At 43.5% G+C, this 23992-nt stretch overlaps 1 protein-coding gene across 1 annotated transcript; it reads left to right on the forward strand.

Annotated features, from left to right (window-relative positions):
* The first annotated feature begins 1580 nt into the window (after positions 1-1580).
* On the forward strand, positions 1581-23007 carry pde4a (phosphodiesterase 4A, cAMP-specific). The gene is made up of 15 exons (XM_080488706.1): positions 1581-2628; positions 4806-4991; positions 5386-5422; positions 5594-5664; positions 6390-6439; positions 9281-9393; positions 14651-14744; positions 14863-15026; positions 17600-17698; positions 17794-17958; positions 18070-18169; positions 18556-18710; positions 18869-18991; positions 21730-21912; positions 22181-23007. The coding sequence occupies exons 1-15, from the start codon at positions 2426-2428 to the stop codon at positions 22679-22681; spliced, it is 2244 nt and encodes a 747-aa protein (XP_080344832.1). The 5' UTR covers positions 1581-2425; the 3' UTR covers positions 22682-23007.
* The last annotated feature ends 985 nt before the right edge of the window (positions 23008-23992 follow it).

Here is a 23992-nt window from a genome sequence, read left to right on the forward strand (position 1 = left end):
GGCTGGGAGAAAAAGATACTATTCACAACTCATCTCATTTGTGCTCTTATTTGGTGAGGGGCAGAGAGTGTATTCAATTTGTGACCATTTATGTTTGGCAACCTCTCTTTGTGATGCCTCCTCATGACAAGATGCAAAAAAAACAAAAAAACTAAAAAAAAACCCACACACAAACACGGGATGTCATATGCACACGAACGGTGCAAATTTCAAATGTCTAATCTGTAATGCAAACACTGACAAAAGGTTAACCCTGCAAGCAAAAACAAAACAAAAAAGTGCCGGAGTAGCAGAAATTAGGAATCAAAGTTGAAAAGACAGTGACATATCGGCAGTGTAAACATTATAATCTAACAGGCATTCCTGTTACAGGAAAGTCTGAAACTCTGATTGCAACAATCACTACATTAAAAAAAACACAACAAAAAAACTTGTTAGTTATATTTTCAACATACACTCAAAGTTTATGGCCACAAGGTAAATAATGAGTTAAAACAAGACAAAATCATTTTAAAAAGGTGCAAAAATATGTTTAAAGTGGAATACATGCAGGAGGATATGGTGGATGGTTTTAAATAGTGATCCATAGAATGGTACTGGCTTAGATTGACTTTTGAATTCTAATTGATTGAATGTGATCTGAATAGTAATTAAACATGGTAATAGTTTGGAGCAGTGGTGGAGTTGTTCTCCCGCTCACAGACCAAAGACATAGCAACAGACAAAGGTAAGAACACAAACCTGTGACATTACAGTTGTATGGCCATTAAGGACCTGAAACAACTATGTGAAGTAAGAGATGTTATTGTAAAGCAAGAGTCATTGCATCAGCACTGTAATGCACTGTTCACATCGTCAACTCTTTAATAAGCTGCTCCCTGTTCCTCCTCTGTTCACAGGAAATTGCTACACTTACCACATTATTGTTTCTACATGTTCTTTTGGTAATGTAATTTCTTAGGTTTAAAAAGGGAGCTACACCAACTACTTTTCACAGCCCAAAGAAATATGACAACTGTAGTTGATCAATAACTCTGATATAGATTTCATTGAATCAACAAAAAAAAGCAAAGTTTTTAGTTGTAATTAGAACTACTGTGAGGGACATATAATGGAAAATATAAGGGAAAATAATCTACAATGTCATGTCTGGATCAGCTGTGGCTGACCTAATGGACCTTGTTTAAAGATTTTTCTTCATGGTCTAATTGATGTTTGTAGATAATATTACGGTGGCACCGTGTCTGCTCGAATCCAAAGGCCACAGAATACGCTGTTAGTGAACAAGGCTGTTGATGTCAAAACACCAAAATGTTTTGGGCCAAACTTTGCAAGGTCTTCAGGCAAATATGTAAACATTTACACGAGGGTATGAGTCAACCCCTTTTCCCCCTACTTTTTTTTTCTCTCCTCCTCTTTCTGGGCTGTTTGTATCTTTGCTACAAATGCTCATTACACAGGCGCCGCGTGTTGCTCTATTCTAGCGCCTGTGGTCTGTTGCTCTTACTGATCAGCCTTCCTGTTGCTGCAGAGGAACTGTGAGCTGAGAGATAAGGATAGTGACGGCACATGCTCGCATTAGGGAGGCGGGGGGGAGGAGAGAAACTAACACATTACAGAGGACAAACAACTTTGTGAATTAAAAGAGATCATCACAGGTCTCGCAGTTGTGTTTTACGGCACGGGAGTCTTGAGACTTGTAAATGTGAGAGGCACAGTGACCTGGAGAACAGATGGTGAAAGAGGCCCGGCTCGGGCAAGCCAGCAGCAGCAGCAGCAGCAGCAGCAGCAGCAGCAGCAGCAGCAGCAGCAGCAGCAGCAGCAGCAGCAGCAGCAGCAGCAGCAGCAGCAGCAGCAGCAGCAGCAGCAGCAGCAGCAGCAGCAGCAGCAGCAGCAGCAGCAGCAGCAGCAGGACTCAATCAGGGTTGATGTGGTGAAGTATCAGAGGAACTTGACTCGGAGCTGATGAACAGGCAGACTTCAGAAAAAAAGAAGAAGAAAAAAAAAAACCCTGCACAAGTAAGGATTAAGGAGACCTGAATAAATCCTGGGAACAAACTGAGGATGTGAGCAGGGGGAACTGGAGTTTAAACATCCAAGGCCTTGAGGATCACAGCACAGGATATGCATGCTGATGAACTTTGACTCCTCCGGCAGGAGACGTGCAGCAGAGCAAGACTAAAGGGAGGATCAGGTCTGTTATTAGATCCTGCTCCGCATTGAGGACAGTTTGTGGCACGTACAGCAGTTGCTACTGCTGCTGCTGGCCTGCCTCCCTCAGAACGTGAGTACGCACTGAAAAGTGGATGAGGGGGACCGCGTGGGAGGGAGGAAAGCCATACGGAGCGAGACTGCCAGTAGTAAGTGCAGGCTGGGTGAGCTGTCTTTAAGCTGGTCAGCTTCGGCAGGCACAGAGCTGACAGCGATGAGTCAGAGGAAGCTGACACGACAGCTGAGGCTGTGGGAGAGTCCCGATGGTCCCCCCTCTCTCGCGCCTGCAGCCTCTCTCACCTCACCTGTGTCACCGGGTGATCAGTCCCGCGGTCACGGGGGCTCCGCACTGTTTCGACGCATGAAACTGAACCGCAGTATCCAGGAGCGGCGGCGCTCGTGCCACTGTTTCTGCAGGTAACGCACCAATCAGCTGCCTGTTAACATGTATGAATTACCTGTCTTCATGAAAATAAGCTGCAGTGATGTGTGAGTGTGATAAACATTTCATTTGTGCAATGAGACTGTAATGTGACTCACCAGAGACGATCTGTGAGTAAGTTATTCCAAGCACATACTGTGATAACCTCACTCAGATGGATTAGATTTTGGGAAGTGGTGAAATCAGAATGCTGAAGTCTCATAATTACTTGGGGAAGTTTGCAGAAAAAAAAAATAAAAAATCTAAAAATGGGGATTAGTGCGTGAAGCTTTCAGAAAGTCCCGATGGCAGACATTTGTGAAGTGTTTTTCATCCGTCGGGAAACTTGTTTAATGATAATTCGATCTGTAGCCACATTCACAAAGCCTCCTGGAGGAAGGAGCTGCTCATAATTGGCCAATTTATAAGTAAATTCTATAAATATCGCAACTCATTTTAGAATTTGATCTGAAAGAAGTTCACAACTGCATTGACAACAAACCTCAAAGTTTAGGAGAACCGGGGAGGTGTTGCGGAGATAAAAGCTATCCTATATTAAAAATAGATGCAGTAGCTCCACTGCAACCTGCCAAAAAGTCAGTATAATATTTAAAAGCAAGAGACAATTACAGACTCGTATTATTTTATATATATATAGAAGTCTTGTTGCTGGTTTAGTGCATAACACAAGCCTAATAAATCAAGCAGCCTGTATTTGAGATATTGTCAGGTAAATTAGTGTGTGTCTGCATCGTTACCTCAACCATATCCATCATTTTCCTGTTATTTGATGCCCGATCTAAAACTCTGCTGGATCAATAGAGACTTCAGTTTTTGCTGCCAGACCCAATCTTTCTTTCATCTTGGAAAAAGTTGGCTTCCCCGCTGCAGTTGTTGTTGTAAAGACAGACGGGTGTGATGCGAGATGTGCGTTGCCTCGTCCCCTTTGACTAAGCCCGTCTTTGATGGAGCTGGCAGATTAGTTTGAGCTTTGTGTCTTGAGTTTAATGTTAATCAGTGACGTGGCGCTGTGCGGACAGATGCCGAGCGTCGCAGTGAAAAGAGAAGAAAAGACGCTGATTCACACAGGAGTTAAAAGTTCCCAATTCAAAGTGATACGAGGAGTTCGCTCGTAAGTGAACAGTGTGTTTGGATTTATCGCAATGCACTGCTTCTTTCTCTCAATCGCAATACAACAAGGGCACGATTTGCTGTTGGATATGATGTATTCTCAATCTATGTATTGCTGCAAAATTATTTTCATTGCAGAGATTAAAATTTGATCTCAAGCCACTTCAGCAGAAGAGTCAAAAAAAAAAAAAAGTATTTTAAAATCTAAGAATTTGCCAACTTTCACACTTTGAGAGAGAAAGTCACTGTAATGACTCGGAGCTCATTGTGCTTACTGTGAAAATCTATGGTTTTGGGCAAAAACCTAATTATAACTTGCCTTTATTATATTATTTTCCATTCAGTGCTGAAACATGATGTTTAATAAAATACATATCAAAGTCAACTCATTCTATTTCAATTATTGCCTCGCCAAAATGAGAACGGATTGAGAACGGTGAGAGAGGAAAAAAAAAGGGATCGTGTATTTTCAATCCAGAACTGTCTATTTCCAATTTCACTAGCTTGGGGTGTTCCTGCCTTTTTCTACATGTTCCTGCACGTCTCAGAACATTTCCACCACCTGTAGATCAGTGGAAATGTGCGACACTACTGTGTAGTGTGCCGCCACAAATACACACATGAAGTGAATGGAAAACCACATCCTGCTCCCTCTAGTGTGTTTTTAATCTGTGAAGGTTTGATTTGAATCTAAAAGAGATCTGAACCCTTCAGAGAGGACCTGCGGTTGATGTGGCACGTTATGCTTGCTTCAACATGAGTCTCTCCAAAGTATGACTTGTCAGTAAAGTGTAATTCTCAGAGCAGCTCAGAGGCATTCTACCCATCCTGTAGCAGAGCCACAGCAGCGTGCGCTCATGCTGCAACGTCTGTCACGTCTCTCATACTACAACTTTTTCAACTCCAAGAGGGCGCAGATGTCTTTTGGTATTCAAACATCATCTTGCTTCCGTTCATTGTCACAATGAGATATGGAAATCGAGAATCAGTCGAAGAGATTGTTGTAAACAAACGTCCTCCGTGTTGTCTTCCCTTGTTTCAGCTTTGATTCAGAGAATGGTCCCTCGCCAGGCCGCAGCCCCATGGATTCGCAGGCGAGTCCTGGGTTGGTGCTCCATCCTTCGTTCCCCCAGAGCCAGCGCAGGGAGTCCTTCCTGTACCGCTCTGACTCAGACTACGACACGTCCCCCAAAACCATGTCACGCAACTCCTCCATCAACAGTGAGGGGTAAGAGTTGAGCCATCAACCTGGATCCATCGTGCCGGAGACAGGACTTGTTTTTATTTCTCTAAACCCATAGTGTCCACTCACACGATGCAGTAACTGCATATTATCCCAATCACACAGTAGCGGTTATAGCGGTCATTATGCGCGTGGAATGCAAATGAAATCACGCTGAATTATCTTAGTGCTCTGCTTCCTGACTTATTTTTCAGGAAGCTCGCAGTACTTTATACCTTCAGTTGGAGAGTTTCAGGAGTATTTCTCTTTTTAGATCCACATAGGTCTCTTGTAAACATCCTGCTCACAGAGCCAGCTCTCATATAAACATTAATACTGCGCCACAGCGGGCCAAACCACTCACATTTGCCTCCTTATATTTCCACTTTTTGTCCTGCAGGCACGCCGAAGACATGATTGTTACCCCTTTCGCTCAGGTATGTTTTCCTCATGAACCTTATCGGACACGTTAAACACCCTAAATAAGTAGAAAAGATGGCTAATTAGTGCAGTGAATTTGCCCCACCCCCACCCCCACCTTCCCGTGCTTCTTCCCTTTCTCTTCTCTCCACCTTCTTTCCCTCCTACGCTGTCCATCCATCCCCCAGGTGTTGGCCAGCCTCCGAACTGTAAGAAGCAACTTCACCATCCTCGCCAATGTCACAACACCCACTAACAAGTCAGTACCATGCTGTCAAACACCCCCTCCCCAACTCGCACCGTCATGACTGCCTGCTTAGTTTGTGTATATGCTAATGTCTCCATTTCCTTGCTCCCGTGGGGACACACTTTAGTCATTATGTATAACCATTTTATGATTAGCAGTCAGTGCTCAAGGAAAATATCATCTGCATTATTGGGCCCATTTCCAGCATCCTTGCTTAGAAGTGTATGAACAGAGCTTCATGCTTCATATGTATGTCCCTGACTCTGTTCCCAGACGATGGAGACGGTCAATACCTCTAAAATTATGGTCTCTTGCAACGCTGTGGAAAGAAGGAGCTGGCAGGCTTTTAGCTCCACGTCAATATGATATATAAAGCAAAGCGCAACAGTATTATCAGCATCTATAATTACCTCGTGCTGTACCCTGAAAATGTCTCACATTACATATCGACATGTTATTATACAACAAAAGCCATTTAAAACAGAGGAAGGCCCAAGTTTTGTCTTTCATTTGTTGTTCTTAAGTTCAAGAGGGTTTAAAATGAAACACATTGCAGAATTATTCATTTTTTTACTTATATCAAAATATAACAATATGGTCCTGTTATATATAAATGATATATCTGTGCGAGACAAGCCTTGTGTCGCTTCAGACTGTCGTGACAGATGCCTGTTAACCCCACCAGAGGGCAGCAGTGTGTTCATCTCTCTCTGATGTAATGCTGTGTTCGTCCACAGGAGGTCCCCAGTGACAAGCCAGCCCACTGTGCCCCAAGCTACACTCTCTGGTATGTTGTCAGCTAATTAAAACTCTTAGTCCATCGAGTTTCCTTTAAGGAGAAACCAAGACTCCCACATTCCCCAAATGCATCATCATTAAGGGAAATGAATGTGGAGCATCACACAATATTGTCTGGCTTGCATGGTGGGTATTTTAATTACCTGCGCTGCATACATATTTACGAGACTGTATGTCTTTTGAACAATACTGACACGTAACATACAATATATGTAAGCATAACATTAGCTTTTGTTCTCAGAAGTGCCATTGTCCTTTGCTGCACAGATTCAATGAGGTGCTGGAATCTCGTCTCACTGACATGCCAGCTTAACTCGGTTGTTGCAGATTTTCTTTTAGCTCTTACATGTGAATCTCCCATTGCATCACTTAAAAACGGGCTTTACTGGACTAAGATCCAGTGGGTGTTCAACCCAAATGAGTCATCATGTTGGAGAAACCAGTTGATGCCCTGAGTTTGTCACAGCGTGTGTTTGTTTTTCTGCTGGCAGTGGCACTCAAGAGATTTGGGACAGGGGATGAACATGTGTAGCAGCAATGATCAGATAGGATGTGGTGTGTAAACAATGTTCATTTGATACTAACAGACCATGAATGTGTTTCACAACAAGCAGCTTACGCCGAAGTCACCAACAACTCTAACAATGTTCCTTTAGTTTTTGTGCATAAAGAAACATTTTTCTTTGTTGTAGTGCAGAGTATACGTGATGCAAATGTCTATATTTTCACACAATCAAATAATTACTACCAAAAATGACCACAATCTCAACATTAAGATAATTCTAATGAAACTTTCCAGTGGAAAATACAGTGAAATCATAAAACGTCTCCTAAAGCCATTGCCTTATGCATGTTTTTACAAACTTACCTGGACCGCATGGCTTTGAGAATAATGATAGTATGATAGTTCGGGTCTCAGTGTTGTGTTGTGTCCGCTAATTGAAATTTCTGTAAAAACTAAATAGGTTCTTTGAAATTTGCTTAGTGGTTTGACGGATTGGAACCTTTTGCATGCCGCTTTGGCCCACGGGCCTTATGGTTGACACATCTGATGTACATACCAATACTGTTTTATTAGACTCTATGATGAACAAGCTGAAATGTTCATCAACAAAATACAGCGCACTTTAAAATATTGTATTTGCCACAGTTTCTCTCCAGACCAACAATGGCAAAAGCTTGTGGCTCCTCTGAACACAGGTTTTCTGCGGCGTGTCGCAGCCATATTTTCATTAATCCACCCTCATTTTATGGCTCTAATTCGTTAGCAAAAACATTCCCAGCTTTCACAGCTACATCACTGATCTATGGAGTAAAAGCATGGTTGCCCTCTGAGGTTCAGTTCTGGGCCTCAATGTTATGTCCTCTAATGTTACAGGAACAGTGGGACCCCCAGTGGACAAACGAAAAACTACAATCACTTCCACTGAAAAATTATAGTTAATCCTTACTGAGCTTTATAATTGGGAAATAACCATTTTTGCTAATTTATCCTGTCTGCCATAGGCTTATTTTATTAAATCCTCCCAGTGCATTTCGTAAACCATATTTTCGCTCCTTTAATGCAAATATTATTATCTATTATATATTATAGAATATAAGGACTTAATGGTGTGCGGGTAATCTTTTACCAAAATTCAGTGACACACAAAATCCCATTTGGAGATGTCTTCCCCAGAAATGTGAAATGGGTGGGATTTTGCTAAGTTTTACACTTTACAACAGGTTTTCAAGGAAATTAATGACATGCAAAGATGCTGATTTGAAGTGAAAAAAAAAAAAGGCTTGAAATCTCGGGACAGAAACTTCCTGTTTAAGATGGAAATTCTGCATTATCTTAACAAGGGCAATATAAAACATGTCTGTCTTTTCTTGTTATTACAGTTAACTAGCTCCTCCCGCAGGCCAGATTGAACCATCTTGTTGAAAAGTTTTTGCCCACAGGCCACATGTTTGACACTTCTGCTGTAAAACCTGCGGGTGAAAAGCGAAGTAGATCCGGTTTCTAAACTGCTGAGATTAGCGTTCTTCTTCCTTATATTTGAATTGGCCTTCAGTTAGTCATCTTTACCAAGTATAAAGATTTAAATATTTTGAGTAACAGCCTTTTTACTGGCTAAACAGATACTTGAGTTAAAGAACAGTTGTGATAATGTACGTTATGGCTTGTGTATGTACAAATAAATAAAACATAAACATATAAAAAACCTTTTTAATTCTGCCTGAATGCATATTGAAATAAAACAATGAGCAAGCATTATTAAAAAAAAGAGTTTCTTACGTGTCCAGCATTGAAAATAAAGCATGTCATCTTTTTCTGGTAGAACTGCCCTTTAGATTAGTTAGTCAAAAAAAACAACCTGTTGTGGCGCGCCAATGAGTTGACTTCTGTTGTGCTAAACAGGATTTCTTGTCATGAAGCAGTTTGTTACATGGCTTTGATCAGCCACTGCAGAGAACGCCACACCTGGCCCGGTGTGATAGGCTCATTCTGTTTTTTAAAAATGTCAAAATTGTTCTTGTTTAGTCTTTTTTGGTTGAAAACAGGAAGTCATTGCATTTAAACGCGCTTGATGTAACTTGATTACTCAGTGGAGACAACTGTTAGTGTTACTTCACCCCTTTCACTTAATACAAGTCAAGTAACCAGTTGGTTGGAAGGAAAGCACAGATACCTGAACAATCTACTTCAGTACTTTTTCACCTGCAACCTCTGGTCTTCTGAGAAGACATGGGATCCAAACATGTACAAACCACTTGCTTTCGAGACCCTTTTTGTTCATTTCGACTGTTGGTTTACGTTGCTTCATGTGTTGTGTGTCCTTGCCAGAGGAGACATACCAGCAGATGGCTCGGGAGACTCTGGAGGAGCTGGACTGGTGTCTGGACCAGCTGGAGACCATTCAGACCCACCGCTCAGTCAGCGAGATGGCCTCCAACAAGGTGCACACCTGTCCACACCCAGACATGCCCATCTTATTTACATCCCATATTTACTCAGACTGGTGCAAACGTTCTCGGAAAAAAATCCCAACAAAGAATGTCGACTGCTTTACAAGAACATTTTATCATATCATGAGACTTTATTGTTCTTGGGCTGCAGCTCCAGTCTGACTTTCATCTCACTGGTGTGGAAATAGAAAGGATGCAGCTTCTCTAAGGTGAATTATTGAAGTGACCCAAAAGAGATATTTGTTTTTCAGTCTACTTCAGTACGTTTCACATGTAGCTTTCATACATATTCCCTTAATGTTGGTCCACAAAAAACAAAACGCATGAGCAGTAGTAGTCGATATATGGACAAGTCTTCCTTCTGCTGATCGTCAGTCATGGGGTAGTAATGCTGTATATGATTAACTCATTTGGGCTGTGACGTACCACATACACGGTCAACCACCTCTTTGTGATTTCATGGCTGTTGATGAACTGGACTAGCAAATATGAATATGTGGTGTGGTTCAGGACCTGTTGCTGTGGCGGCGGCATGGCATGCAGCCAGGTTCTGATGGATTTTGGACACTGGGACTTTAGCATTAGTGCATCTGCATGCCTGTGTACATGGACAAGGTTGCTGTTTTTTTTTTATATTCGTGGGAGAAAGAGAAAGAGAGGGAGAGACAAAGAGAGAGAGAGAGAGAGGATATGGTGGTCTGTGTGTGTGTGTGTGTGTGTGTGTGTGTGTGTGTGTGTGTGTGTGTGTGTGTGTGTGTGTGTGTGTGTGTGTGTGTGTGTTGGGGGGGTGGCAGGGTGGGGGGGTGCAGGTCCTGATGCTGCTGTCTCTGCTGTAACCTTGGTTGCTATCGAACAGCAGCAGGGTCTGCCCTTCCCTTTTAGTCATTGGCTTGCCACTGTGACCACAAGCCATGTGGTTTATGCAACGGCCAATGAAACCGAAGCAATGCTCCTTTAATAGTGTTCTGCCTTAAAGAGACAGCATGAAATGGCTTGTTTGTTTTAGTCATGAAATTCTTCCTTCGCAATTTCCCTCACGAATGAAAAATTTTAGGATTCTTTTTGGATAAAATCAGGATTGTAATTAAAGAACTGAACTGGAATGTGATGAATGGTCCTCATCCATACGTCTGTGTACATTTCTTTGTGTCTGTGTCTGTCTGTGTCTCCTGGGGCAAACAGAGTCTCTGTGAATATGTTGCCGCCTCTGAGCAGCAGCAAGTAAGCTACAGAAATCCTCCACACCGTGCCAACATGGAGGTGCACACATGAATATTCCCACTCAGTCTCTCACTCTTACTCACACCCTCGCTCACACACATATTTTCGACAGACGTACATGCTGTCTTGTTGCACATGCGCACTTGGTCTTGGAGAGGAGGCAAGAACAGACACACGCACGCACGCGCCTGCAGCCACACTGCCTGATTAGCTTGCGAGAGCTGTCTACAGCATCCAGGGAAATGGCGCAAGAGGCAGAGCATTTGAGGAGGAACGGCAGCCTAAAGCAGCGGGATTAGACCTCTGGCATTTTGGCCAGCTGAGGCATGGAATGAGCCGGAGCAGCGTACTGGGCTACGGAGGTATAAAGAGGCAGCCAGTGCACTGACTGAGTGTTGCTGGCGATCGGGGTGAGACGGCACAGACGGGCTGATGCACCGGTAGGACTGGGCCGGGCCTGTGGATCTGTACCGTGGGGGAGGGGCAGGCGACACAAGGAGAGGGAGCCTGTTTTTCCAGACCAAAGCTCTGGTGTGATTCTTCAGCCTGACCGTCTGCTACAGGCCTGCTCGCATCCCTCTCCGTCTCTTTTGCTCCCGCCTTCCTACATTCTCACCATCCTTGTTTTTCTTTTGCCACCATCACCCCCCCCCCCCCCCCCCCCCCCCCACCCACCCCCCAATGTTCCTGCTGTCATCCCAGCTCCCCGTACCACCATCACTCAGTGCAACAATCATATTTCTGTCCTGCTGTTGCCATCTCTGCATTCCACTCACCTCCATTATCTAAATTTTTTATTACGGCTTGTCAAGCAGCTCAGCTCCTGCAACATAATTTTTTCGTGCACATCTCTCTCACGCTGCCACTCATCTCCTCCTCTCGGCTCCTCTCTGTGCCCTTCAGACGGTCCCTAGCTCCCCCTCTATTTCCCTCCATCTTCGCTCGTTCGGCTTCCGTCCACCTTTACCCTGCAGTGGCTACAGATTTGGGTCAGTCTGCTCAGCAAATGGGATGAGATGTAGTCACCACAGCAGCCGGATCCGGGGGGGGCTCCTGGTCTGCCCATCAAGGGAGACCCACATCGTCCGACCACACTGAGGCTGGCGCCTGACTCAGGACTGACTGGGTGGTCTGCTTCGGGGTTCTGCATGTAGGCAAGGACAATCTGCACCAGCAGCCCCTGCCCTCACCCCTTTCCCCCGCTCCTTTGCCCCCTCTTGGGGCAGCCGTCACTCTGGAGTGTCCCGGCTTGACTGGCTGTGGCCTTTCCCCACACACCCTGACGACGCCCTCATGCCACTGGGGCACCCGCAGTGCGCCCGCACCGATCCACTACCGGACCTCCTGCCTGTGCCATCGGCCCAAACCACCCGTCACCCTCAACATGGGTGTGGTGGAGGCCATTGACCCGGCGCCATCCTCCTGCCCCTCACCTGTACCAGGGGGCTACAGGCTGCCCCGCTCCTCCAGCTACAGCCCCCTGCAGGGGAGGGCAGGGGCAGAGCTGGACCTTGGTGCGGAGGCGGGAGGAGTTCTGGAGGGGGGTGGGACAGCGGCGGAGCGCAGGACGCCCTTAGTGGACCTGTTCTGTGAGACCTGCTCCAGGCCCTGGCTCATCGGTTGGTGGGACCAGGTAGGGCTCAGACAGCTCACAGTGAGAAAACAAGGCCTGGCAGTGGCTGTCTTCAATACATGTTATGGGCTCTTAAAGTATTACTGTTACATCCATGCATGCTACAACAACTTGTGTATTTGCTAACTCTATGTCTGTGTGTCTCATTTATGTTCAAAAGTATTTGTGTCTACTCGTGTATGTGTGGTATGTTTACAAGGAAGATCATTAAAGGTGCTAAAAGGGAACATAAACCAAGTGAATACCTGTGGTTAAGGAAGTCTTCGCGGGTCTGACAGAGAAAGTGTAAAGTACCATATTAATGATTTGACATAATTTATACCTGAATCCACTCAGGAGAACAGTGATAAAGAAGAGACTTTATTAACTGTGCACCATGTTTCTATATTGCAGCCCAACAGTAAACAAAAAGACAATATCAGTCTTTGCTTTCATCTCTCTGTACCTGCTCTACATTTATGTCATCTGATAACACACTGGGCTGCTTAAAAAAGCTGTGGAACTTTATGAAATAGTCTTCACTGCTAGTACATAGCAGTGTCACATAATGTCCATTTCCATCCTCCACACCTGCGTCCCACATCCCTGTCTCTCCCTCTCCTGCTTGCCCAAGGCTGGCCTCAATACAGACTTAAGGAGGGGAAGCATATTGTCATCTGGAAATTGAGGAGATATTAATTTCTCTATTTATTTGTGTTATTCAACAGTCACTGCATAACATGGTTTAGACTTACTCAGAGGATTTGCTTTTAGCGTGGTGTCCTGTCATTGTCTCACCAAAACAGATACATGTTAGTACTGGATTAAGATTGTAGGATTTACCACCCTTGTCTTATTCTTATCTAAATTATGACCTACATACATATACATGACCGGAGCACTGTCACCTTCATTTACCTTCCTATTTGCATGTTGTAGCTGACCACTGAGTTAGAAATGATACATCCTCCACCGGACTCGCTCACATATGTGGGTGTGTGAGTGTGCGCCCTCAGTCATGTCTGTACAGTGTATGCATGTTTGTTTCATTAGTCAGTGTCAGAAGAAGAGTGTTGTTTGTCCTGGCACTCAGACTGGCACTATAGAAGTGTTGGTTGGCAGCTATGACTCAGCGATACAGCATTGGGGGGAGAGGGAGAGAGAGAGAGAAAGAGAGAGAGAGAGAGAGAGAGAGAGAGAGAGAGAGAGAGAGAGAGAGAGAGAAACAGAGAGACAGAGAGACAGAGAGAGAGAGAGAGAGAGAGAGAAACAGAGAGACAGAGAGAGAGAGAAGGTTTGGGTTGAGCTGCCTAAGTGTGCCACTGGGCTTTACTAGCATCCCTTGCTCCTGATGACTGATTCTGCCTGACTGCTCTTACGATTTGTTGTTACAGAACCTATTTGCTGGGCCTGCCATGTAATGGGCACCAGGTTAGACAGGGGTGGGTGGGAAGTGGGGAAAAGGAGGCATAGTTGTGAAGAAAAGTGAAAAAGACAGTGGTAACACATAAGGTGTGTGAAATGGAAGGGAGGCAAAGTGGAGCCTGTGACAGAGCCGGATTTTCTGAGCTGTAGGGCAACCACGGAAAGTGTTGTTTACCTCAAGAGGGAGGGAGGAGCGGATATAAGCAACAGAGAGATGTGGAGAGGGAGACAGCGGAGGAGGGGAGGGTTGACCTTGGTAAAGGTCAGAGACACCTGCCTACTCCCTCAGATTGTCACCCAAGCAGCCACTGCTCTCACATCACGCTGAAGGACTGACTGTGAGGAGGCAGTTGCCACGGCAACTGCTCCGGTTGCCATGGAGATTGTTATGTGTGAAAGATCAGTCAGTAGGACACAGACTGAGGGGTCTGTCCGAATCGCATTGTGCCTTCACATGACTCGTCTGACAGGGAACTATTAAGCCTCCCAAAATTGTTCTCCTCCACAGAAACGTAACATTACATGAATGCAAAGAGAACACGAAGGAAACACTTCTTTCTGTCTGCGTGGATAATGTATTCAAGTAATGGCATTTGTGTATGTGCTGCAAGGATCTGCTGACGACTTGTTTGACACTGTATATGTATTGAAAACAATAAGCATGGCATATTACTGCAGTATATCACTGGGAATCAAAGTGCAAACACATCGAGTCGGGGTACTGTACAGTCTGTTCTCATCTGAGGAAAAAAAGGAAGCATGAATCATAATTGATTTTGTCACCCTTTAGTAATTGAGGTGATAATTTATTTTCTCATATTAGGTTCACGGGAATGATTTGTTGTAGTGTATTTATGTGTGCAAATGAAATTTAAACGACAATGTTATTAATTCAGATTTTTACCCATCTGTGTGAGTCTGTATTTTTGGTAACCCTTCATGCCGCATCTCAAATCACTCACCTCAGTCTCTGTCTTGTCCTCCCCTCAGTTCAAGAGGATGTTGAACCGGGAGCTGTCCCATTTGTCAGAGATGAGTCGCTCAGGGAACCAAGTGTCAGAATACATCTCCACTACCTTTCTAGGTAAAGTAAACCTGCCACCCATTTGTTACCTGCCACTAAATAATTTACGGCTTCAGGGTGAGGTACAACCCTCCATAAGCCTTCATTATGACTGACCTTTGGCTTTCAATCTTTCCAGATAAGCAGAACGAGGTGGAGATCCCATCTCCAACCTTGAGGGAGAGAGAGAAGCCCATGTGTCACATCAGTGGTGTGAAGAAGCTCACGCACAGTTCCAGCCTTTCCAACTCCACCATGCCTCGCTTCGGTGTGAAGACTGAACACGAGGACTCGTTAGCCCGGGTAAATGGAAGGAAACTTATAGTATATGGATGCACAGGAACCTGACAGACAAGCTGTGAATTTCTTGTCATTCTTTACAGAAAATCCTACCTCTATTGCATTAAACAGGTTGATAGATGTGTGGTGTAAGGCATTTCAACATTTGATGACTCACTTTCAAAGCCAGGGGAGACAAATGGCTGGAGTTGAATCGGGTTAACTGGAAATGGGTCAGTCGCAGAGCAATTAAAAAAGAGCAACTTAGAGGAGCAAAGTCAAAATGTAGGAAGGTTCACCAATATGGTGAACACTAAGAAACAAAGACATTGATTTCTCTGAATCAAGGCTGGAAAAAACTGTCCTGCAGACTGAAGATGATGAAGTTGTGTGAGTGCCTATGACATAGACAAGTTAAAGGTACACTGGGGAAAGGTACTGTACATCAGGGTTTCAGAAAGTCTGATTCCATCCAGACATCTCCTTTCCAGAAACAGTTAAACCGTCACTAATCATGCGTTCAGTATATGAGAGTTTTACAGAACGTGAGCGGGCCGATCTGCAGGTCACTGCTTTTAACAAGAGAATTCACTTGGTGCTTCATAACCCCTCGCAAAACAGTCCAGGACTCTGGAGTAGCTGGAGTTTAACTTCTGACAAGAATGAGACAACACTGCCAAAGCGCCACAGATTTACTCCCTAATGCTGCGAAAATAATAAATATGACCTTGTCACACATTTTTGACATGATTTTCTACCACTATATAATCAATTAGCTCATACACACTACTCACAAAAAGTTATGGATATTTGGCTTTTGTGGGAACTTTCAGAATGAATCTAAAATGCATTATAACCTTTACAGCTGAACGTAATGTTACCTTTTTTAATCTTTTGAATGTGCATGTCCACTGGTTCAATGTTTCAGTGCTTTTTGCAGAAATATCTGTTCACTAAAAAGGAGCTTAACAGCAAATTTCACAACAAGTGAATCATCGACCAATACATTTCTTGGTTCAATTAGAATTTGGTATTCAAACAGTTCTTGCCACAGAGATAAAGGGACACTGGAAGAGTGAGAAAAAGACATAGAAGTGGACGTCTTTGGGTCCAGGCCCATTAAAAGGAAGCTGGAGGCATCCATGTAGGGCTGGGCGATTTGGCTTAAAACAAAAATCAACGATTTTTTGAAGAAAAATTTGAGTTTCGATTTTTTTTCTCAACGCACTTAAAAATGACTGCAGACATCAAATATATTGTCAAAAGGGCAACTTCATTGCTGTGATTGTCCTCAGAGTTAAAATGCATGTAAACAATCCCAAAATAAAAAGTAAATGAGGCTCCGTCATTCAATTCAAGCTTTAACCCAGGTTTAAGCAAAAGTGCAACAGCAACTACAAAAACTCACAAGGAATAGTAGAACGGAACGAGAAAAATGCCCAAAAACTGTGGTGAGAAAAATAAAAAATCTTTTTTAGCTACAAATTCAATTAATCAATCTAATAGATTTTTTTGCCCAGCCCTACACCCATGCATTCCATCCTTGGGACCTGAAGGCCTATGGTAATCCGTAATGAAGATATGGGAGCTTATCATCCAGGGAAGAGTGGCACATGAAATATGCAAAAGGAAGTAGAGGTGCATCAGGCACATACTCAGGAAATCCCAAGACAAGACCTATCTTGGAGCCCACAGGGCAAAAGAAAACAGGCCGTCCCAAACTAAGTTGAAAAACAAGCAGTGGAACAGGAACTGCGTAATTGGAAACTTTACATCAGCGTGGTCTGCGTGCCAGATGAACTGCAATGGTATCTCTCCATACCACAAGGCACAGCCGTCAGTGCTGTTTTCTGATGAAAGTATATTCATGTTGAGCAGAAATTATGGCTGCCAACGATGCGTCAAGAAGAGCACTGTGCATCAGCCACTGCCACCAGACAAACCTCTGGTGGTGTTACAGTGTGGGCAGGCGTGTCTAGATAATTTAGAACTGTCCTACACTTTGTGAATGGTGCAATGATAAGCTCATATTACCTGAAGAAGACCATCCAGTCACTGTGACCCTGCATGAACAACACAGGCCTAATTTCATCTTCGTGGACAACAATGCTCCAGCTCAGGCAGGTGGCATCATTAGGGAACATCTGCTAAAGACTGGGGTACCTCAGATGGAGTGACCTGCACTTTCTCTAACTCTGAATCCCATAGAAAACCTCTGGGATCAGCTGAGTCGCCATGAAGAGGCTTGTAACTCTGTACCCCAGAACCTCAATGACCTGAGGGCTGTCAGGTCAATTAAAAATTCCATGCCATGCCTCAGCAGACAATAATTCTACTTGTGAACAGCATGAGACGTAGTGTATCTTAATAGGTCAATCTAATAGGTTGCTTATGTCCCATTATGAATGAGAGTTAAGTTCATGAAAATTCTATCAACATTCTGCTCATCCTTTCGGTAACCTTTGGGAATTGCGGTTGTATTCTAATAGGCAACAGTTGTCAGAACCCAGACAACTGTGGTGCACATTAAAATCAGTAATAAAAAATCCCAAGGGTTATGTACTGATGTGTGTTAATTTCGTTCTTTGTGCCTTCAGGAGCTAAACGACTTGAACAAGTGGGGCCTTAATATCTTTCGTGTGGCAGAGTTCTCTAATAATCGACCCCTCAGCTGCATAATGTTTGCCATCTTCCAGGTGAGAGACAGAAACATGTGCCTTAAGCAATGTGGTTGAGTGTAACATGTTGCACGTCTGTGACCATGACCCTGTGTGGCCTGCCCTTGCTGCAGGAACGAGATCTACTAAAGACCTTTCGGATCCCCCTGGATACGTTTGTCACGTACGTGATGACCCTGGAGGACCACTATCATGCCAATGTGGCCTATCACAACAGCCTCCACGCTGCAGATGTCACTCAGTCTACTCATGTACTGCTATCCACGCCAGCTCTAGATGTAAATACATCTGTTGGTTTACTTCTGTCAAAGACACTTTTACAAATATCCAACTGATTTGAAATCGACTTCTTTCATGACCATTTTCTTCCTCTTGTTCTTGGTTGACAGGCTGTATTCACTGATCTAGAGATACTAGCTGCGTTATTTGCTGCTGCCATTCATGATGTGGATCATCCAGGAGTATCCAACCAGTTCCTCATAAACACCAGTGAGTTCGAATTTGCTCGATATTGGGGGGATTCTGGATCGTGTGACCTCAAAATAAAAATCTACACAATCATGAAACAACTGGTCAGCAACCTTGAAAAAACATTATAACAAAACAAGGCTGTTTTACAGAGTTACTTCTGTTGCTCAGTCCATTCTCCCCTGCCTCATAAACCACTGCAAAGTGCAAATGGAAACATTTGAAGCACAGAGAAGATTAGTTTACATGTTGAGTTGTGTCTCCTCTGTTGTTATTCTGAAAGGAGATTCCTGTATATGAAGTGTATGAGACGGTGTGAAGACAATGTGCAGGTGACAGTGGTAGTAGGAACACACTGATCCAGGATTTGGTGTTTTTCACTCATATGTCTGTGTTGCTTCCCTCAGACTCAGAGTTAGCCTTGATGTATAACGATGAGTCGGTATTGGAGAACCATCACCTGGCTGTGGGTTTCAAGCTGCTTCACGAGGACAACTGTGACATCTTTCAGAACCTCAGCAAAAGGCAAAGACAGAGCCTGAGGAAACTTGTTATAGACATGGTGAGTGTTTGGTAACATTATGATATGCTCCTTCCTACTGCAATTGTGTTTATTTGCTCCTTGGCTCTCTTTCCCCTCCTCCGAACCTTTTATTCTTTGTCTTTCTGTTTTTCCTCTGATATAGTCACACTTTTGTTTTGTTTTTCTTTTGTGGCCAGGTTTTGGCAACAGATATGTCTAAACACATGAGTTTGCTGGCAGACCTCAAAACAATGGTGGAAACCAAGAAAGTGACAAGTTCTGGAGTATTGCTGCTTGACCACTACACTGATCGGATACAGGTGAGATATAAATCAGATGCTCATATGACGCTTCTTTTTTTTTCTTTCTTTTAATTTCAGTTTTTTTTCTTGGTGCTTCTTTTTAAAGAAAGTAGCTTGGAAATGTTTACATGTTTTCAACTTTTGGCGGCGTGTTACACACACAGGCTCACATGTGGAGATATTTGTTTTACATACCCCAAATAGTGGGAGGGCTGAAACTATGAAGACAGTTTAAAGAAGATTGAATGTTTACGTCATACTGTTTTCTGTGTGTGCGTGTGCATCGGTGGTTGTTCAACAAAAACAGCACCAACTTGTGGCCTGAGAAGCAAACCATAGTGTTTTCAGCGTTTCTGGCATTTCCTTGTGTACAGCGGTCATTTTCAAAACATTTCCATCTGAAACGTTGTTGTAACAAAAACGTCAAAACAATGCAGTTTTCAGTTGATCTTTGTTGTGTAAATGCAGCTGAAGCTCATCAAACACGTGTAAAATTTGATCAACTCTCAGATCCAGACAGGTTTGGATGTGGTGATCAACATCAGAGACGAAAGTGTGTGTTACTTTGTTCAGTGATGACAAATCTTGCTTGATTCTTCAAGATTGCGCAAAAAAGAACAACAACATTCTCTGGATGTAGTTTCTGCATAGAAATGCAAGCAACTCGAGATGCATTTCACCTTATCTGACCTGGCTGTGTGGAGCTGCTAACTGTCAACCACCAGAGCGTGAACATGGGATTTAACAAAGATGGTGATGGGAAAGAAGGAAGAAAATCATGAAAGTGTTTCCCCAGATGTCTCAGTGTCTGTGTGAGTGCCAAAGAGGAGGTGGTTTCTGCCAGTTTGTGAAGCAGGCTGTTTGCTGTTTTTCAAACCGATATGGATGCAGCGTTATCATGTAATGTGAACTTCAAAAACTTGGTCTCTGAATAATTATACCTGAATGCATTAAGCACACTTTATTGATCCCCTTGGGTAAATTATTGTTCTGCATTTAACTCATTTGATTGATCAATAACCTGAACTATACATACAAGTATCAGTGTGTTGCTGCAGAATAGTGGGATTTGAACCTGGAAACCTTTAAACATAAGCTTTTCCCTCCAACCTCTCGGCCCCCACTGCCTTGTACTGTATGTGATTCAAGAGTGTGGAAAGTAAAAAGAAAAAGATGTGTTTTAATGTTCATTAGATAATGGATGAGCTCTTGTGGATAAGTTAGGTGACTCAAAGTTTTAAAGCAGTGATTTCCAACCAGGGGGGCTTGACCAGCAGTGGGATAAAATATCAGGCTAAAGAGAAAAATGAATCTGTCCAAAAGAACAAAAGACTGTACCAAGAGATTTACATGAGCAATGGCATTACTGAATCAATGGACAACATTAGTGCTGAATTCATCTTTTAGGGTGAACATTTCCCCAATGAAAATTTGAAATTGTGCAAGCCTGAGGGGCCCCAGTCTGACAACCAACAACTGTCAACCAAAGATGGAGTGTAAACCCAAAATAATTAATGGAAAAAGGTTGGGAACCACTGTTCTAAACCACTAATGACTGTCTTTAAAGGTACAGTTTGGAAGATTTCATTTATGCTTAGTTACTGCACAGATTGGCAGGAGAGAGGATTGTTTCTCAAAGTTCCAGCTGTTTGTTGTTGTTGTTGGTAAAGGGGTCATATTATTCACCCTTTCAACACTTTCACATGGTCTCGTTGGTCCAAAAATGTATTCAAAGTTTATTGCATTTCCTTGATTTTCAGCCATTTCAACATTCGGTCATATGAGCTGCATTCAGAATTGGCTGTGTCTGTGTGAGCTGGACTGGCTCCGCCAACACATGCCCATCTTGGGGAAAGGAGGAAGTACTTCCTCTCGTGGTGCCATGTGCCAGAGCAGAGCTGCCTAAATGTGGGAGGGTCAAAGGAAGGTCCTATCTTGATCGGGGTTGGCTAAACCCCCGATGACACTATATAGGGTTTGATTTCTGATTCGCTCATTGGAGCAACACACTTTTTTGAAATTGAAAAAAGCCACGGAGAGAGATGACAGTCTTTCTTCACTTCTGGGGCGTCATTCCCAGGTATGGGGATGCATATTACTGTTGGAAAACCATTATAAAGTCAATTTTTCATAATATGACCCCTTTAAAAGCTTCAGCAATCATCAAAGTTCCCTTTCTCTCTTGTGTCAGAGACTCCTCTTTACTTTTAATGTGGACTTGTGTGGAAACAGAGGTCGTCTTGTGGCACAAAGTGGCACTGAAAGACCGATATTACATACTTACCTTAAAATGAGAAAGTACAGTAATATCTTCATGTGCAACTAGTTTGTGTGTTATCTCTGAATCAATGCAGCAACAAGTGGTGTGGAATGCTCTCTGTGCTTTTGAATATTTTTGCACACTTTCTTGTCAAAGCGAGTGTCAAAATGTAACGCGAAAAGAGCAGATGCTGAGAGTTTGAAGAAAGAGTAAAAAGGCTTAGAAGGCACCAGATCAAATGTAGGAGTTGTAGCTTCGACTGGCAGAAGAGGTAAAAGGAAGAGAAAATAAAGACAATTTAAAAGAGGTGATCAGACAACTGGATTCGTATCAATGGTTCGGATGTTGTTCATCTGAAATGCAGAATATCAAACAAGCAGAAGGGCAAACTATATTCAAAGGCATGTAATCCCCATGCAACCCATGCAATTTGGTGTGGTGCACGTTGTTTTTAACAATGCACGTAACATGGTGTGCAATGTGTGACTGTGTGCAGGTGTTGAGGAACATGGTGCACTGTGCTGACCTGAGCAATCCCACGAAGCCCCTGGCTGTATATCGACAATGGACGGAGAGAATCATGGAGGAGTTTTTCCGCCAGGGAGATAAGGAGAGGGAGCGAGGAATGGAGATCAGCCCCATGTGTGATAAACACACCGCCTCTGTGGAAAAAAGTCAGGTAAAAAAACAAAAAAAAAGAGAAGAAATCAGGAGTGAGCGAGACACACAACTATGAAAGGGATTTCTGCACACAACTGGATAAGTGTTAATGTTGTAGGTGGAGTGATAACTACAGAGCAGGGAGTGATTTTTCTGCTCTGATCGCAGCAGTCATGCTCCTACATTTTTAATGCTCATTTGCAGGGAGTGAAGTGACACCACAGTGCTCGCTTGCGACGTGTCACTCATTCTTTCTCTCTCTGTCCCTTTTTCTAAACTGGACATAGGTGGGCTTTATTGACTACATTGTCCACCCCCTGTGGGAGACATGGGGGGACCTTGTGCACCCTGATGCCCAGGACATCCTGGACACGCTGGAGGACAACCGGGACTGGTACCAGAGCACCATCCCTCAAAGCCCATCGCCGCCTCCCGTGGGCCAGGACAAGGAACTAAACGCTTGCATTGACAAGTTTCAGTTTGAGCTCACCCTGGAAGAGAGCTCTCAGACGGAGCAGGAGGAGGACGAGAGCGACAAGCCCATGGCGAACCACACAGCACAGGACTGCGGCCACGGGGCGGACCAGAATAAAAAAGAGGGGGAGAATATAATGGCGGAGGAGGAAAATGAGGACATAATAGAAGAGGAGGATGAGGTGGCGATGGAGGAGGAGGTGGAGGAGGAGCTGAAAGCTCAGTTGGGTGGGGGGCCTGAAAAGGGCAGACTTTCTGACACAAGTCCTGTAGAGGAAGAGGAGGATTCTTCTTCACAAGCTGAAGATACATGAGTTCTGCTCCTGTATGTCCCTCCCCATTTGCACACGTGATCTTGTTCATCGTTTCAATGGCCAAACCAAGAACAAATAAGACTGCAATGACAATAAAGACCTTTAAATATATTTTTCAAAAAGGGAAATAAATTAAAATCACTTAAAGAGAAGTTAATTACACAGCAACTGTAGATTCGGAGTGGTGGCGAGTCCTTCGACTGATTCCACAATGAACTTTTTAGACTGACAGGAAATGAGGAGAGCATTAATGTGGGTGATTGAGGGCAGCGTAGCACTCTGGGAATGGAATGCACACACATAAACACACACAAAGTGACAACACTAAAACAAATGAAAAAAAAAAAAAGCAGGAACAAGGCAAGTAGGAAATGCCAATCTAAAATGTTCATTGCACATTGATCTCTCATGCTGGCCAATTTGGTTTATAATTATACCGTGTTCCTATGCTTAGAATTGCATAGGAACACTCACACAGGAACTGATAAACTCACACACAGACACACACGCACACACATAGTGTGTTTGTATGTGTGCAGTTACATGAGGGACATGATCAGTAATGAATCTCTTTGGAAAAAGCCATCCCTTAATGGAGTGTTAACTAGTGTTCAGTCAGTATTAGTAATTCATGTTTGTTAGAATCTCAATAGAAACCGCTCTCCTCGGAGAAGCTACACGTCGAGTGACTTTTTTTTCCATTTCTGTCGGAAAGAAAAATAAAGAGAATCCACAGAGTTGGAGGAGGAGAGGGGAAGATGTCTACGGAAAGGAAGATGCTGCGACGAAGGGGCCGTCAGGTCCCGTAAACCCCTTTTCCCTTTACAAGGAGAGTGCTACTGGTGCAAGATGGCTCTGTGCCTTTCTGAAACACCAGCTTCCTGAATGGAGCTGTCGTGAAGCAATGCATTGTGGGACAGGAGTGTCTGATTTTGTTACCATTTTTGATTGTCTCTTGTTGAAGATCTTCTCTTTACTGTTCATGGTATTGTGGTGTGTTTCTCACACGTGCAGTTTCTGTGGTGATACGTTTTTCAGCTGTAAGTCTTCCTTTGTTGCTCTTCTGGTAATATAATAACTCAGAACTCTAGATGCAGAGCAATCACAACCACCACCACCACAACCGCCAGTGGACTCTTTCCAGCTTGTATTGTTCTTTTATTTCTTTTTCTAATTCTAATGATTTTTTTTACTTTCTGAGAATAAGCCATGTGATGCTTTGAAGCATACGTTTTCTGCCTATTTTATATCTAACGGTTGCTTAACATGTTTAAGGGGATACGGAGTTATTTCATCAGCAGAACAAATTTT

Source organism: Lipophrys pholis (assembly GCF_963383615.2).
Source record: "Lipophrys pholis genome assembly, chromosome: 19".
Lineage (NCBI taxonomy): Eukaryota > Metazoa > Chordata > Actinopteri > Blenniiformes > Blenniidae > Lipophrys > Lipophrys pholis.